General features: G+C 55.6%; 1 protein-coding gene across 1 annotated transcript in view; it reads right to left on the reverse strand.

Moving 5' to 3' along the window:
- The window catches only part of LOC112995890 (tenascin-X-like), a 38,034-nt gene extending 24,579 nt beyond the window's left edge, over nucleotides 1-13,455 (reverse strand). Inside the window, exons 1-15 of the mRNA XM_064504437.1 lie at nucleotides 12,736-13,455; nucleotides 12,556-12,654; nucleotides 11,256-11,555; nucleotides 10,459-10,752; nucleotides 9,431-9,724; nucleotides 8,458-8,748; nucleotides 7,286-7,576; nucleotides 6,619-6,912; nucleotides 5,848-6,138; nucleotides 4,884-5,174; nucleotides 3,991-4,278; nucleotides 2,714-3,010; nucleotides 1,963-2,259; nucleotides 1,220-1,519; nucleotides 167-460 (exon numbers count right to left, since the gene is read on the reverse strand). Coding sequence (XP_064360507.1) covers nucleotides 167-460; nucleotides 1,220-1,519; nucleotides 1,963-2,259; nucleotides 2,714-3,010; nucleotides 3,991-4,278; nucleotides 4,884-5,174; nucleotides 5,848-6,138; nucleotides 6,619-6,912; nucleotides 7,286-7,576; nucleotides 8,458-8,748; nucleotides 9,431-9,724; nucleotides 10,459-10,752; nucleotides 11,256-11,555; nucleotides 12,556-12,654; nucleotides 12,736-13,345 — 4,531 coding nt within the window. The 5' untranslated portion in view covers nucleotides 13,346-13,455. The remainder of the gene's footprint in view (nucleotides 1-166; nucleotides 461-1,219; nucleotides 1,520-1,962; nucleotides 2,260-2,713; nucleotides 3,011-3,990; nucleotides 4,279-4,883; nucleotides 5,175-5,847; nucleotides 6,139-6,618; nucleotides 6,913-7,285; nucleotides 7,577-8,457; nucleotides 8,749-9,430; nucleotides 9,725-10,458; nucleotides 10,753-11,255; nucleotides 11,556-12,555; nucleotides 12,655-12,735) is intronic.
- Nucleotides 13,456-13,996: the final 541 nt, after the last annotated feature.

A 13,996-nucleotide genomic window follows, 5' to 3' on the forward strand; every position in this document is an offset into this window, starting at 1 on the left:
AACCTTCCATCCACCCATCCCTCCAGCCTACACAATTCAGCACCCAGGACCTCTTCCCATTTCCCCAATAGCCCAAATGGACCAGGAGGGGCCATGACCACACTCTTGCCCCACTGCTAACCAAAGGCCCAGAGGGGACAGGAACGATGCCCGCAGCCACCCTCACCTGTGACGGCATCAGTGGAGATGGGGCCCAGACGCTTCCGCCCCCACACCCCGTACAGGTTGAACTTGTAGCGGCGGGATGGAGCCAGGTCAGGCACAGTCGCCGTGTGGGACTCGCCATCCACGGGCAGCACCTGGGGCTGGCCTTGTGCATCCTTGTACTGCACCGTGAAGGAGTCAAAGGTGCCCTCGGGGACGGTCCAGTCGAGCTGGATGGAGGTGGGTGTGACGTGGGAGGCCGTGAGCTCGCCCAGTTGGGGCTGGGATGGCGGTTCTTCCTCCTGTGGAGCCGGAGCTGCCAGCGAGAGGACACAATGCGGAAGATAGAGTGGCGTTAAAATCTACCTGTCTGTCCGTCCATCCATCCAACCTTCCATCCATCAGTGGATCAGCTTACCTACTTAAACATCCATCTATACATCTAGTCATTCAATTCATCACCCCTTCATCTATCAGTCCCCCATATATCCACCAACCTATCCATCCATCCCCCTGTCCGTGCATCCATCTATCTAACCAGCCAACCATCAACCAACTCACCCATCTGCCACCCAACCATCCTCCCATTCCTCCACCTGATTGTCCACACAACCATTTATCCCTCCATTTATCCATCCCTTGCTCACTCCACTCAGCCAACCAGACACCAGTCTGTCTCTCCATCCATCCAAACATCCAGCCACTCATGTGCCCAGCCAGACAGGCTTCCTTTCATCCAATCAACCATCATTCCAAGCACATTTATCCATCCGTCCAACCATAGATCCATAAATCCTGAACTGCAACCATCCATACATTCACTTGATGGTCCAATGACTCATCTAACCATCCAAACGTCCACCCAGCCTTCCAAGCAAGCAGTCATCCAACCGTTCCTTCTGCCATGCATCTCTCCTTCCTGTCATTCACCACAATCATCCCTGATTCAACACCCAAGAACAGTTCCCATTTCCCAGACAGCCCAAAACGCAAGGATGGACCCTGCCCGAGTTCCTGCCTCACTCCAAAACCAGCGCACAGAGAGGACAGGGACGATGCCCGCAGCCACCCTCACCTGTGATGGCGTCGGTGGAGATGGGGCCCAGATGCTTATGCCTCCACATCCCGTACAGGTTGAACTTGTAGCGGTGGGACGGCGCCAGGTCAGGCACAGTCACCGTGCGGGACTCGCCATCCACAGGCAGCACCCGGGGCTGGCCTTGTGCATCCTTGTACTGCACCGTGAAGGAGTCAAAGGTGCCCTTGGGGATGGTCCAGTCGAGCTGGATGGAGTCAGGTGTGACGTGGGAGGCCGTGAGCTCGCCCAGTTGGGGCTGGGATGCTGGTTCCTCCTCCTCCTCCTGTGGGGCTGGGGCTGCAACGCAGAGGGCACAGTGCAGAAGGGATGCACAGTGTGGAAAAAAATCCACCCGTCCATCCACCCATCCACCCATCTGTCTATCCATCTGCTCATCTAGTCATTCTCCTGCCCATCATTTCATCCACTCATCTCATATTTTACCATGAATTAAATAACTCAAATATCCACCCATGCTCCCTTTCATTCTGCTCTTTGAGCACTTGTACAATCATTCATCCAGTCATCCATCAACCTGTCTAGCCCTTCATCAAACCATCCATCCATCACTCCAACCTTCCATGCACCCATCCCTTCATTCATCCCCAGTTCAGTGCTGAAGACCTGTTTCCATTTCCCAGACAGCCCAAAATGACAAGGATGGGCCCTGTCCAGTCTTTTGTCCCACTCTTAACTAAAGGCCCAGAGGGGACAGGGATGATACCCACAACTACCCTCACCTGTGACAGTGTCTGTGGAGATGGGGCCCAGATGTTTCTGTCCCCACACCCCGTACAGGTTGAACTTGTAGCGGCGGGATGGCACCAGGTCAGGCACGGTCACTGTGCGGGACTTGCCATCCACAGGCAGCACCTGGGGCTGGCCTTGCGCATCCTTGTACTGCACCGTGAAGGAGTCAAAGGTGCCCTTGGGGATGGTCCAGTCGAGCTGGATGGAGTCAGGTGTGACGTGGGAGGCCGTAAGCTTGCCCAGTTGGGGCTGGGAAGGTGGTTCCTCCTCCTCCTGTGGGGCTGGGGCTGCAACGCAGAGGGCACAGTGCAGAAGGGATGCACAGTGTGGACAAAAATCCACCCATCCGTCCATCCATCCATCCATCTATCCATCCATCTGCTCATCTAACCATCCTCCTGCCCATCATTTCATCCACCCATCTCATTTTCACCATAAGTCAAATCACTCAAATATCCATCCATGCTCCCTTTCATTCTGATCTTTGTCCAGCTGTACAATCATTCATCCATCCATCTATTTATCCATCCATCAATCTGTCTAGTCCTTCATCAAATCATTCGCTCATCCCTCCAACCTTGCATGCACCCCTCCTTTCTTTCGTCTCCAATTCAGCACTCAGGACCTCTTCCCATTTCACAGACAGCCCAAAACCACAAGGATGCACCCTGTCCAGACTTCTGCCCCACTCATAACCAAAGGCCCAAAGGTGATAGGGACAATGCCCGCAGCCACCCTCACCTGTGACCACATCAGTGGAGATGGGGCCCAGACGTTTCTGCCCCCACACCCCGTACAGGTTGAACTTGTAGCGGCGGGATGGTGCCAGGTCGGGTACGGTCACTGTGCGGGACCCACCGTCCACAGGCAGCACCTGGGGCTGGCCTTGCGCATCCTTGTACTGCACTGTGAAGGAGTCAAAGGTGCCCTCGGGGATGGTCCAGTCGAGCTGGACGGAGGTGGGTGTGATGTGGGAGGCCGTGAGTTCGCCCAGTTGGGGCTGGGATGGTGGTCTTTCCTCCTTCTGCAGGGCTGAGGCTGCAACAGAAAGGGTACAGTGCAGGAGACACCTGAGACAACAGCCACTCATCTCTCCAGCTAGCCAGCCATCTCACCATGCTTCTGTCCACCCAGCCACCCCGCCATCTGTCCATCTACTTGGCCATCCATCCATTTCATCTTTCACCATCAATGAACTCTCAAGCATCCATCCTTACTCCCATTCAGGCAGCTCTTTGTCCACCCATGCACGCATCCATCCATCCCTCTGTCTATCCCTTCATCAAATTATCCTTCCATCCATCCATCAGGCCACCCATCCAGCCATCTGTCCATCCTTACACCCACCCATCCTCACAACCACCTATTCACAGTCACCCTTCCATTCATCCATTGATCCATCCATCCATCTCATCACCACATATCAATCAACCCATCCAACGATCCAAACATCCTCCCATACTCCATCCATTTCTCCCCCTTACTCACCCCTTCACCCACTTTCCTATCTGTGCCTCACTTGATGACTGTATTCATCCCTCCAGCAAGCTCCCTGGTGGGCCAGTCACTCACCCATTCATCCAGTCCTCCATTCATCAATTCATGCCTCCATCCATCCATCCATCTAGTCACCATTCTTCCCATGCACCTTTTCCCAGTCCTCCATTCATCAATTCATGCTTCCATCCATCCATCCATCTAGTCACCATTCTTCCCATGCACCTTTTCCCAACCATCAGTAGAAGCATCCATCCAACCATAAAGTCATCCAATCAGCCACACATGCAATCATCCACCTCTACATCCATCCAAACTTATATCCATCCATCCATCCATCCATCCATCCATCCATCCAAACCTCTGACCTGGCACATGCCCACCACTCCATCCAACCCACAGTCAGTGCCCAGTTCCCACTTCCAAGACAGTCCAAGGGGACGAGGATGGTCCTGTGCTCCTTCTGCCCTCCTAACCAAAGTCCCAAGGAGGACAAGGACGATGCCCACAGCCACCCTCACCTGTGACAGCGTCAGTGGAGATGGGGCCCAGACGTTTCCGCCCCCACACCCCGTACAGGTTGAACTTGTAGCGGCGGGATGGTGCCAGGTCAGTCATGGTCACCGTGCGGGACCCACCATCCACAGGCAGCACCTGGGGCTGGCCTTGTGCATCCTTGTACTGCACCATGAAGGAGTCAAAGGTGCCCTCAGGGATGGTCCAGTCGAGCTGGATGGAGGTGGGTGTGACATGGGAGGCTGTGAGCTCACCCAGTTGGGGCTGGGAAGGCAGTTCCTGCTCCTGTGGGGCTGGGGTGGCAATGGAGAGGGCACAGTTCAGAAGATACAGTGGGAATAAAAATCCACCCATCCGTCCATTCATCCACCTACCTGTCCATAGACCAGTGCATCCATACATCCTTCCGCTCAACCACCCATCAGTCCATCCACCCATCTAACCATCCATCCACCCTTTTGCCTGCCAAGTCAGGCTCCTTCCATCCAATCACCCATCTTTCCAAGCACATTTTTCAACCCCTCCAGCAATGGAGCCATGAATCCGGTCTTTGAACCATCCACACATTCCTTTAACCATTGAATTGTCCATGCTTCCATCCATCTGTCCAAACACCTTCCCATCCAAACATCTTTCCAACCATTCAAATAGCCCTCCAACCATCCACTCAACCAAGCAAATGCCCATCCACCCAACCATCCAACATTTCATACCACCATTCATCCATCCATTCCTCCATCCTTGCATGCACCCATGCCCACCACCAATTGACCGTCCAAGACCTGATCCCATATCCCAGATGCCCAAATGGAGCAGGATGGACCCTGCCAGGGCTTTGGACCCACTCCAAAACCAGTGCACAGAGAGGATAGGGACGGTGCCTGCAGCTGCCCCTCACCTGTGACTGCATCAGTGGAGATGGGGCCCAGACGCTTCCACCCCCACACCCCGTACAGGTTGAACTTGTAGCGGCGGGATGGCACCAGGTCAGGCACGGTCACTGTGCGGGACTCGCCATCCATGGGCAGCACCTGGGGCTGGCCTTGTGCATCCTTGTACTGCACCGTGAAGGAGTCAAAGATGCCCTCAGGGACGGTCCATTCCAGCTGGATGGAGGTGGGGGTGATGTGGGAGGCCGTGAGCTCGCCCAGCCGAGACTGGGTTGCTGGTTCCTCCTCTTCCGGTGGGGCTGGGGTGACAATGGAGAGGGCATAATGCAGAAGATACAGTGGGGATAAAAATCCACCTGTCTGTCCATGCATCCATCCTTCTGTTCCTCCACTGTTTGTCCACCACTGCCCTCCTCCCTCCATGTGTCCATTTGGTAGTCACTCCATTCAGCCAGACAGACACCAGTCTATCATTCCATCCATCAATCCAGTCATCCATCCACCCACCTATTTCACCAGCCAGCCAGCAATGCTTCCATTCATCCCATCACCTACCTTTCCAAGCATATCTTTTCGTCTATCAGGCCATGGATCCATGAATCCAAGCTTCCAACCACCCATACATTCCTTTAACCATCCAATTATTCATCCAACCATCCACGCTCCCATCCATCTGTCCAAACACCTTCACATTCAAACATCCTTACAACCATCCACCCATGCATACAAAAATCCATTCAACCATGCCACCAACCAGCCACACATCCACCCAATCATCCAACCTCTCATTCCAACATCCATCCACTCCTCTTTCCTGTCATGGGCCCATGGCCATTACCAACTCAGCATCCAAAACCTGATCCCATTTCCCTGAAGGCCCAAGGGAGATAGCATGGGCCCTGTCCATGATCCTGTCCCAATACCAAACCATTGCACAGAGGGGACAGGGATGATGCCCGCAGCTGCCCTCACTTGTGACTGCATCAGTGGAGATGGGGCCCAGACGCTTCCGCCCCCACACCCCGTACAGGTTGAACTTGTAGCGGCGGGATGGAGCCAGGTCAGGCACAGTCACTGTGTGGGACTTGCCATCCACAGGCAGCACCTGGGGCTGGCCTTGCGCATCCTTGTACTGCACCGTGAAGGAGTCAAAGGTGCCCTCAGGGATGGTCCAGTCGAGCTGGATGGAGATGGGGGTGATGTGGGAGGCTGTGAGCTTGCCCAGCCGGGGCTGGGAAGGTGGTTCCTCCTCCTCCGGTGGGGCTGGGGTAGCAATGGAGAGGGCACAGTGAAGAAGGGATGTACAGTGGGGATAAAAATCCACCCATCCATCTATCAAACGTCTGTCTATCCATCTGCTCATCTAACCATCCTCCTGTCCAACTCTTCATCCATCCATACGTCTCATCTTTCACCCTAAATTAAATAAAGCAAGCATCCATCCATGCTCCTTTTCATTCTGCTCTTTGTCCACCTGTATAATCATCCATCCATCCATTCATCCATCTCTCGGTCAATTCATCCATCCATCTAATGAATCTGTCTACACATTCATCAAACCATCCATCCATCTGTCCAACTTTGCATACACCCAGCCATCCATCCATCCCCAGGTCAGCACACAAGACCTGTACTTATTTCCCAGATGTCCCAAGAGGACCATCATGGGTCCTGCCCAGGCTTCTGACCACTCCTGACACAGGGTTCGAAGGGAACAGGGACGATGTCAGCAGCTGCCCTCACCTGTGACCACGTCGGTGGAGACAGGACCCAGACGTTTCCGCCCCCACACCCCGTACAGGTTGAACTTGTAGCGGCGGGATGGCACCAGGTTGGGCACGGTCACCATGCGGGACCCACTGTCAACAGCAAGTGCTTGAGGCTGGCCTTGTGCATCCTTGTATTGCACCATGAAGGAGTCAAAGGTGCCCTCGTAGATGCTCCAGTCGAGCTGGATGGAGCTGGGGGTGATGTGGGAGGCTGTGAGCTCGCCCAGCCGAGGCTGGGAGGGTGGCTTCTCCTCCAGCAGGGCTGGGGCTGCAACAGAGAGGACACAGTGCAGAAGACAGTGTCGATAAAGATCCATCCTTCTATTGGTCTACTCACTCAACCATCCATCCATATGAACATACATTCAAACAATCCCCCCTCCATGCCTGTTTCCCCAAAACATCTATCCATCCACTATCCAGACAACATGACACTCATCCATCCAACCATCCCAACCTTTCATTCCAAATTCTACCCATCTGTCCTTCCTGTCAGGCACCCATGCCCACCACCAAGTCAGCTTCCTAGACCTGATCCCATTTCCCCGAAGGCCCAAATGGACACGGTGAGTCAGGGCTCCTGACCCACTCCAAAATGAGAGCACAGAGGAGACAGGGACGGTGCCCACAACCACCCTCACCTGTGACTGCATCGGTGGAGATGGGGCCCAGACGCTTCCGCCCCCACACCCCGTACAGGTTGAACTTGTAGCGGCGGGATGGAGCCAGGTCAGGCACAGTCACCGTGTGGGACTCGCCAACCACGGGCAGCACCTGGGGCTGGCCTTGCGCATCCTTGTACTGCACCGTGAAGGAGTCAAAGGTGCCCTCGGGGACGGTCCATTCCAGCTGGACAGAGGTGGGTGTGACGTGGGAGGCCGTGAGCTCCCCCAGTTGGGGCTGGGATGGTGGTTCTTCCGATGGAGCCGGGGCTGCAACGGAGAAGGCTCAATGAAGAATTTATAGTGGGAATAAAAATCCACCCATCCTTCCATCAGTCCACCAGTTTACCCGCTCAACCAAACATCCATATGAGCAAACATTCAGGTTATCACCCCTCCATCTCTCAGTTCCCCCAAACATCCATCCATCCATTGGTCCATCCATCCATCCTTCCACTCAGTCATCTGTCCATCCATCCATCTAACCATCCACCCATCAATCAACTCAATCATCTCATCCATATTCCCATTTCTCCAGCCCTTTGTGCACACAACTCACTTGTCACGCCACTCAGACAGCCAAACACCAGTCTGTTTCTTCATCCATCCTTCCATCCATCCAATCAGCTGGCCATTTGTCCAACCCGCCAGCCATGCTTCCATCCATCCTATCACCCCTCTTTCCAAGCACCTTTTTCCATCCATCAGGCCATGGATCCATGAATCCACAAATCCAACCACCCAATAATTCGTTTAACCATCCAGTTTTTCATCCAACCATCCATGTTTCCACCCATCTGTCCGAAAAACTGCCTATCCAGCCACCTTTCCAACCATCCATCCATGTATCAAAAAATCCATGCAGCCATCCAATCAACAAACCACCCAGCCAGCCACCCAGATATCCAGCTATTTTTCTATTTACTGTCCAACCAGACAACATGACACTCATCCATCCAACCGTTCATTCCCACATCCATCCATCTGTCCTTCCTGTCAGGCACCCATGCCCACCACCAAGTCAACTTCCAAGACCTGATCCCATTTCCCTGATGGCCCAAAAGGACAAGGATGGGCCCTGCCCGGGATCCTGCCTCACTTCAAAATGAGCCCACAGAGGTGACAGGGACGATGTCCGTAGCTGACCTCACCTGCGACAGCGTCAGTGGAGATGGGGCCCAGACGCTTCCGCCCCCACACCCCGTACAGGTTGAACTTGTAGCGGCGGGATGGTGCCAGGTCAGGCACGGTCACCGTGTGGGACCCACCGTCCACGGGCAGCACCTGGGGCTGGCCTTGTGCATCCCTGTACTGCACTGTGAAGGAGTCAAAGGTGCCCTCAGGGACGGTCCATTCCAGCTGGACGGAGGTGGGGGTGACATGGGAGGCTGTGAGCTCGCCCAGTTGGGGCTGGGATGGCAGTTCCTCCTCCTTTGGTGAGGCTGCAATGGAAAGGGCACAATGTAGGGCATGCTAGGGTAGGGACATCCACCCGTCTGTCCATCCATCCATCCGTCCATCTCTCTAATCATCCACCCATCAGTCAAGCCAGCAACCATCCAGTCCTTTATCCATCCATTTCTCAGTCCATTACAGCATCCATCCATCCACCAATCTGTCTTTCCAGCCATCCAATCATACATTTGTCCATGATTTCATGTATCCAATCAGCCACATCTCCATGCTCATCCCTCAGACCATGAATCTATCCCGCTCTCAATCCATCCACACATCCATATATCCATTCAACAATTCAGATATCCATCCAATAAGCTAAACCTCCATAAACCATCTAGTCTGTCCAACCATCCATCTGTCCAGCCTCCATCCATCCGTACAAAAAGTCAGCCAGTTAGCCATTCGTCCATCTAAGCATTCATCCACATATCAAACCTTCCATTCACCCAACCATCCTATCAAGCAATCAGCCACTACTTCATCCAATCCTCAATCCTTCTAGGTAAGCATCCATCCATTCCTCTTGCCATCCTTGTGTCCTTGCATGCACTCGTTCCCATCCCAAATTCAGCTCCCAAGAGTTGTTTCCTCTGCTCATGCCCTGGCCTGCTCCAAAAAGAAAAAAGGCCCGAAGGGGGCAGGGATGATGCCCACAAACACCCTCACCTGTGACCGCATCAGTGGAGATGGGGCCCAGACGCTTCCGCCCCCACACCCCGTACAGGTTGAACTTGTAGCGACGGGATGGCACCAGGTCAGTCACGGTCACCGTGCGGGACCCACCGTCCACAGGCAGCACCTGGGGCTGGCCTTGTGCATCCTTGTACTGCACCATGAAGGAGTCAAAGGTGCCCTCAGGGACAGTCCATTCCAGCTGGATGGAGCCAGGAGTAACATGGGAGGTCATGAGTTCGCCCAGCCGGGGTGGTGATGGTGGTTCCTCCTGCGGTGGTGCTGGGGCTGCAACGGAGACGGCACAATGTAGGACTCCTCGGGGTATGGACATCCACCCATCTGTCCAGCCATCCACCCATCTGACCATCTATCTGATCAGCCACCCATCAATCAGCTCCTGTCTGTCCACCCACCCATCCTCCCATTCCTCCACCTCTTTGTCCACCACTGCCCTCATCATTCCACTTAGCCGTCTGTTGGTCATTCCCTTTAGCCAGCCAGACACCAGTCTGACTCTCCATCCATCCAACCCTCACTCCATCCATCCATCCAACCATCCATCCAACCATTTCTCCAGCCAGACAGGCTTCTTTCCATCCAATCACCCATCTTTCCAAGCACATCTTTCCATCCATGAGGCCATGGATCCGTGAATCCAGGCTTCCAACCATCCACACATTCCTTTATCCAACCAATTATTCATCCAACCAGCCACGCTTCCATCTACCTGTCCAAACATCTCCCCATCCAAACATCTTTCCAACCATCCATCTACTTCTCTCTACGATCCCATCAAACAGCCAGCCAGACAGCCAACCTCTCATACTACTCCCCATCCTTTCCTCCCTCCATCCCTCCTGCCTTGCATACACCAATGCCCACCACCAATTCAGTGGCCAAGAGCTGTTCCCATTTCCCAGAAAGCCCAAGGGAATGAAGACAGGTCCTGCCTAGGTCCCTGCCTCACTTCAAATACAGGGGCCAGAGAGGACTGGGACGGTGCTTGCAGCTGACCTCACCTGTGACAACTTCAGTAGAGATGAGACCAATACGCTTCCGCTCCCACACCCCATACAGGTTGAATTTGTAGCGGCGGGATGGCACCAGGTTGGGCACAGTCACCATGCGCGATCCGCCATCAACAGCAAGGGCTTGAGGCTGGCCTTGTGCATCCTTGTACTGCACCGTGAAGGAGTCAAAGGTGCCCTCAGGGACGGTCCATTCCAGCTGGATGGAGCTAGGGGTGATGTGGGAGGCTGTGACCTCCCCCAGGCGGGGTGGGGATGGCGATTCCTCCTCCGGCGGGGCAGGGGCTGCAATGGAGAGGGTACAATGGAGGGCACACTGGGAATCCATCCATCCATCCATCCAACCATCCAGCCAGGCTTCCATCTATTCCATCACCCATTTTTCCATGCACCTTTTTCCATCCATAAGCCCTTGATTCCATCCACGCTTCCCATCATACATCCTCTTGGCTGTCCAGTTACTCAGCCAGCCTTCCAGCTGTGAAACCATCTATCCATTCTTTCATTCATCCATCTGCTCAACCATCCATCCATCCAATCAACCAACCTCCCATCCATCCATCCATTCAAACATCCATCTTTCCATCTATCTGTCAGTCCAGCCAATCTGCCATCCCTCCAACCTTGCATGTAGCCATTCCTCCATCCATCCTCCAGCCAGCACCCAGGACCTGTTCCTATTTCCCAGACAGGCCAAGAGGAACAGCACTGGCCCTGTGAGGGCTTCTGACCCACTCCAAAATGAGAGGCCCAGAGGGGAGAGGGACAATGCCCACAACCACCCTCACCTGGGACCACATCAGTGGAGATGGGGCCCAGACGCTTCCGCCCCCACACCCCGTACAGGTTGAACTTGTAGCGGTGGGATGGTGCCAGGTCAGGCACGGTCACTGTGCGGGACTCGCCGTCCACGCGCAGCACCTGGGGCTGGCCTTGTGCATCCTTGTACTGCACCGTGAAGGAGTCAAAGGTGCCCTCAGGGACGGTCCATTCCAGCTGGACAGAGGTGGGGGTGATGTGGGAGGCTGTGAGCTTGCCCAGTTGGGGCTGGGATGACAGTTCCTCCTCCGATGGAGCCGGAGCTGCAACTGGGAGGGCACAGTTCAGGGGACAGACACCTGCCCATCTCTCCAGCCATCCTTCCATCTTCCCCTTTCTCCATCTACCTCTCCATCCATCGATCAAGTCACTCATTCATCCTCTCACAATCCCACCATTTGTCCAACCATCTGTTTGTCCATGTGCTTGTCAGGCGATTCGTCCATCCATCTATTCATCCATCTGACCCTCTGTCCATCCATCTGTCTGTTCATCCAGCCACACTTACATCCGTCCAATCACCCATTTTGCCATGCGCTTTTTTCAGTTCATCGGTCCCTGAATATATCCATCCAACCATCCAATTATGCATCCCACCATCCCTCTGTTGAACACTCCATCCATCCAACCATTCAGTTATCCAGCCATCTTTCCTTCCATCCATCCATCCAGTTATCCCACCATCCAATCAACCAATCATCCCTCCAACCTTTCATGCACCCACTTCCACCCCCACCAGAGAAAGGACAGCACAGGGCACACTGCAAGGACAAACATATACCCGCTCATCCATCCGTCCATCCAGTCTCTCCATTTGTCCCATCATGCTTCCATCTATCCACCCATCTGCTCAGCTGTTTGCTCACCATCCATCCATCAATCTTTCTGTCCTTTCATCTTTCTCTAAGTTCATTCTTTTGTGCATTCATCTGTTCATCCATCTGTTTGGCCAGCTGTCCATTCACTGATTCTTCCATCCATTTGTCCCACCACTCGTCCATCCACCTGTCCATCTATCTATTCGTCCATCCACTCATCTATCCATCCTTACAGCTTTTGTTCTGTTCATCCATCCACCCCTCCACCCACCCTTTCATCCGTTACATCATCCATCTATCCTCCAATCCCTCCTATCATACCTCTTTCCATGCACCATGTCTCCAGCTACCCACCCACCATTCCATCCATCCACCCCCAATTTGGCTGCCAAGAGCTGGGGATCCCGGACACCTGGGTCCTCCCACCAGGTTGGGGACTGCCTGGGGGTACCTGCTTCAGCCATTGTGCCGTGGGGCTCAGCCCTCCCCGTCAGCTCCATCCCATATCGGTGCCCCTGGTCCGGGGGAGGCTCACCGGTGCCGTCCATCCCTGCAAGGGGAGGAGATGGTCACAGGGGGAGAGAGGGATGTCCCGGGCAAGGCCATCCCCTTCCCCATCCCCATCACCCACCTGTGGTCACCAGGGTGGAGTAGGACTTGGAGGCATGCCCCCGCACCACGCCGTGGACCTCCACGTGATACGTGGCCCCCGGGACCAGCCCTGGGAGCCGGGCCACCGCCGCATCCCCCGGCACCTGCAGCTCCCCCCCGGCCCCCTCGGGCCCTCCCAGGAGCCGGTAGCGGATCACCACAGTGTCCACATGGTCCCGCAGCCCATCTAGGGCCACCAGGGCTTCGCCTATGGCCCCTGGCATCACCCGAGGCTTGACATGGGATGGGGGGCCCGGGGGACCCTGGCGGAGGCGGTGGAAGACCTGGTCACGCAGCTCAGCCGGGCTCCGGTGCAACAGGTAGGAGAGGATGGCCCGGGCCACGGCCGGCACTGTCTGGTTGCCGCGGAGCGGGAACGCTGAGGCCCGGAGGTAGCTCTCCAGGCGCTGCAGCAAGGTGCCATTGTAGGGCGAGAGCTTGGCCCCCAGGTCGTGCACCACCGTCTGCAGGGACAGGCCCCCTGGGGACACTGGGGATGCCGGGGACCGTGGGGATGCAGGAGACCGTGGAGATGTTGGTGACCCTGAGGACGCTGGTGACCCTGGGGATGCTGGTGACATAGGGGACATCGGGGACACTGGGGATGCTGGAGACCCCGGGGATGCAAGGGACTGCGGAGATACTGGTGATCTTGGGGATGTTGGTGACACCAGGGACCTTGGGGACGCTGGTGACCCTGGGGACGCTGGTGACCCTGAGGATCCCAGGGATCCCGGTGACACTGGGGATGCCGGTGACCTCAGGGAGGCTGGCGACCCCAGGGATGCTGGTGACTCCGGGGACACTGGTGATGCCGGGGACGCAGGGGGCCCGGGGGGACCCCGAGGGGACCCCGGGGGCACCCCGCGGGCGTGCAGGGGCTGGGCAGGCACTGTGAGAGCAAACAGGGCTGGTGTCACCACGCTGTCCCCTCCCCAGAAGCACCTGTCCGCCAGGGATCAGGTGGGGGAGACGGACACGGGGACAGACGGACCTATGGGGACACATTGGGGACACCCGGACCTACAGGAACAAAGGGATGCACAGGGACGCACCAGGAGACATAGGGACACACGGACCCATGGGGACAGATGGACACATGGGGACAGACTGGGGACACACGGAGCCACGGAGACACATGGACGGACGGGTCCAAGGGGACACACGGAGCCACGGGGACAGACAGATGCACGGGCACAGACGGAGCCAGAGGACAGACATCATGGGTACCACCCCCGTCC

The sequence above is a fragment of the Dromaius novaehollandiae genome, unplaced genomic scaffold (genome assembly GCF_036370855.1).
Source record: "Dromaius novaehollandiae isolate bDroNov1 unplaced genomic scaffold, bDroNov1.hap1 HAP1_SCAFFOLD_33, whole genome shotgun sequence".
Taxonomy (NCBI): Eukaryota; Metazoa; Chordata; class Aves; order Casuariiformes; family Dromaiidae; genus Dromaius; species Dromaius novaehollandiae.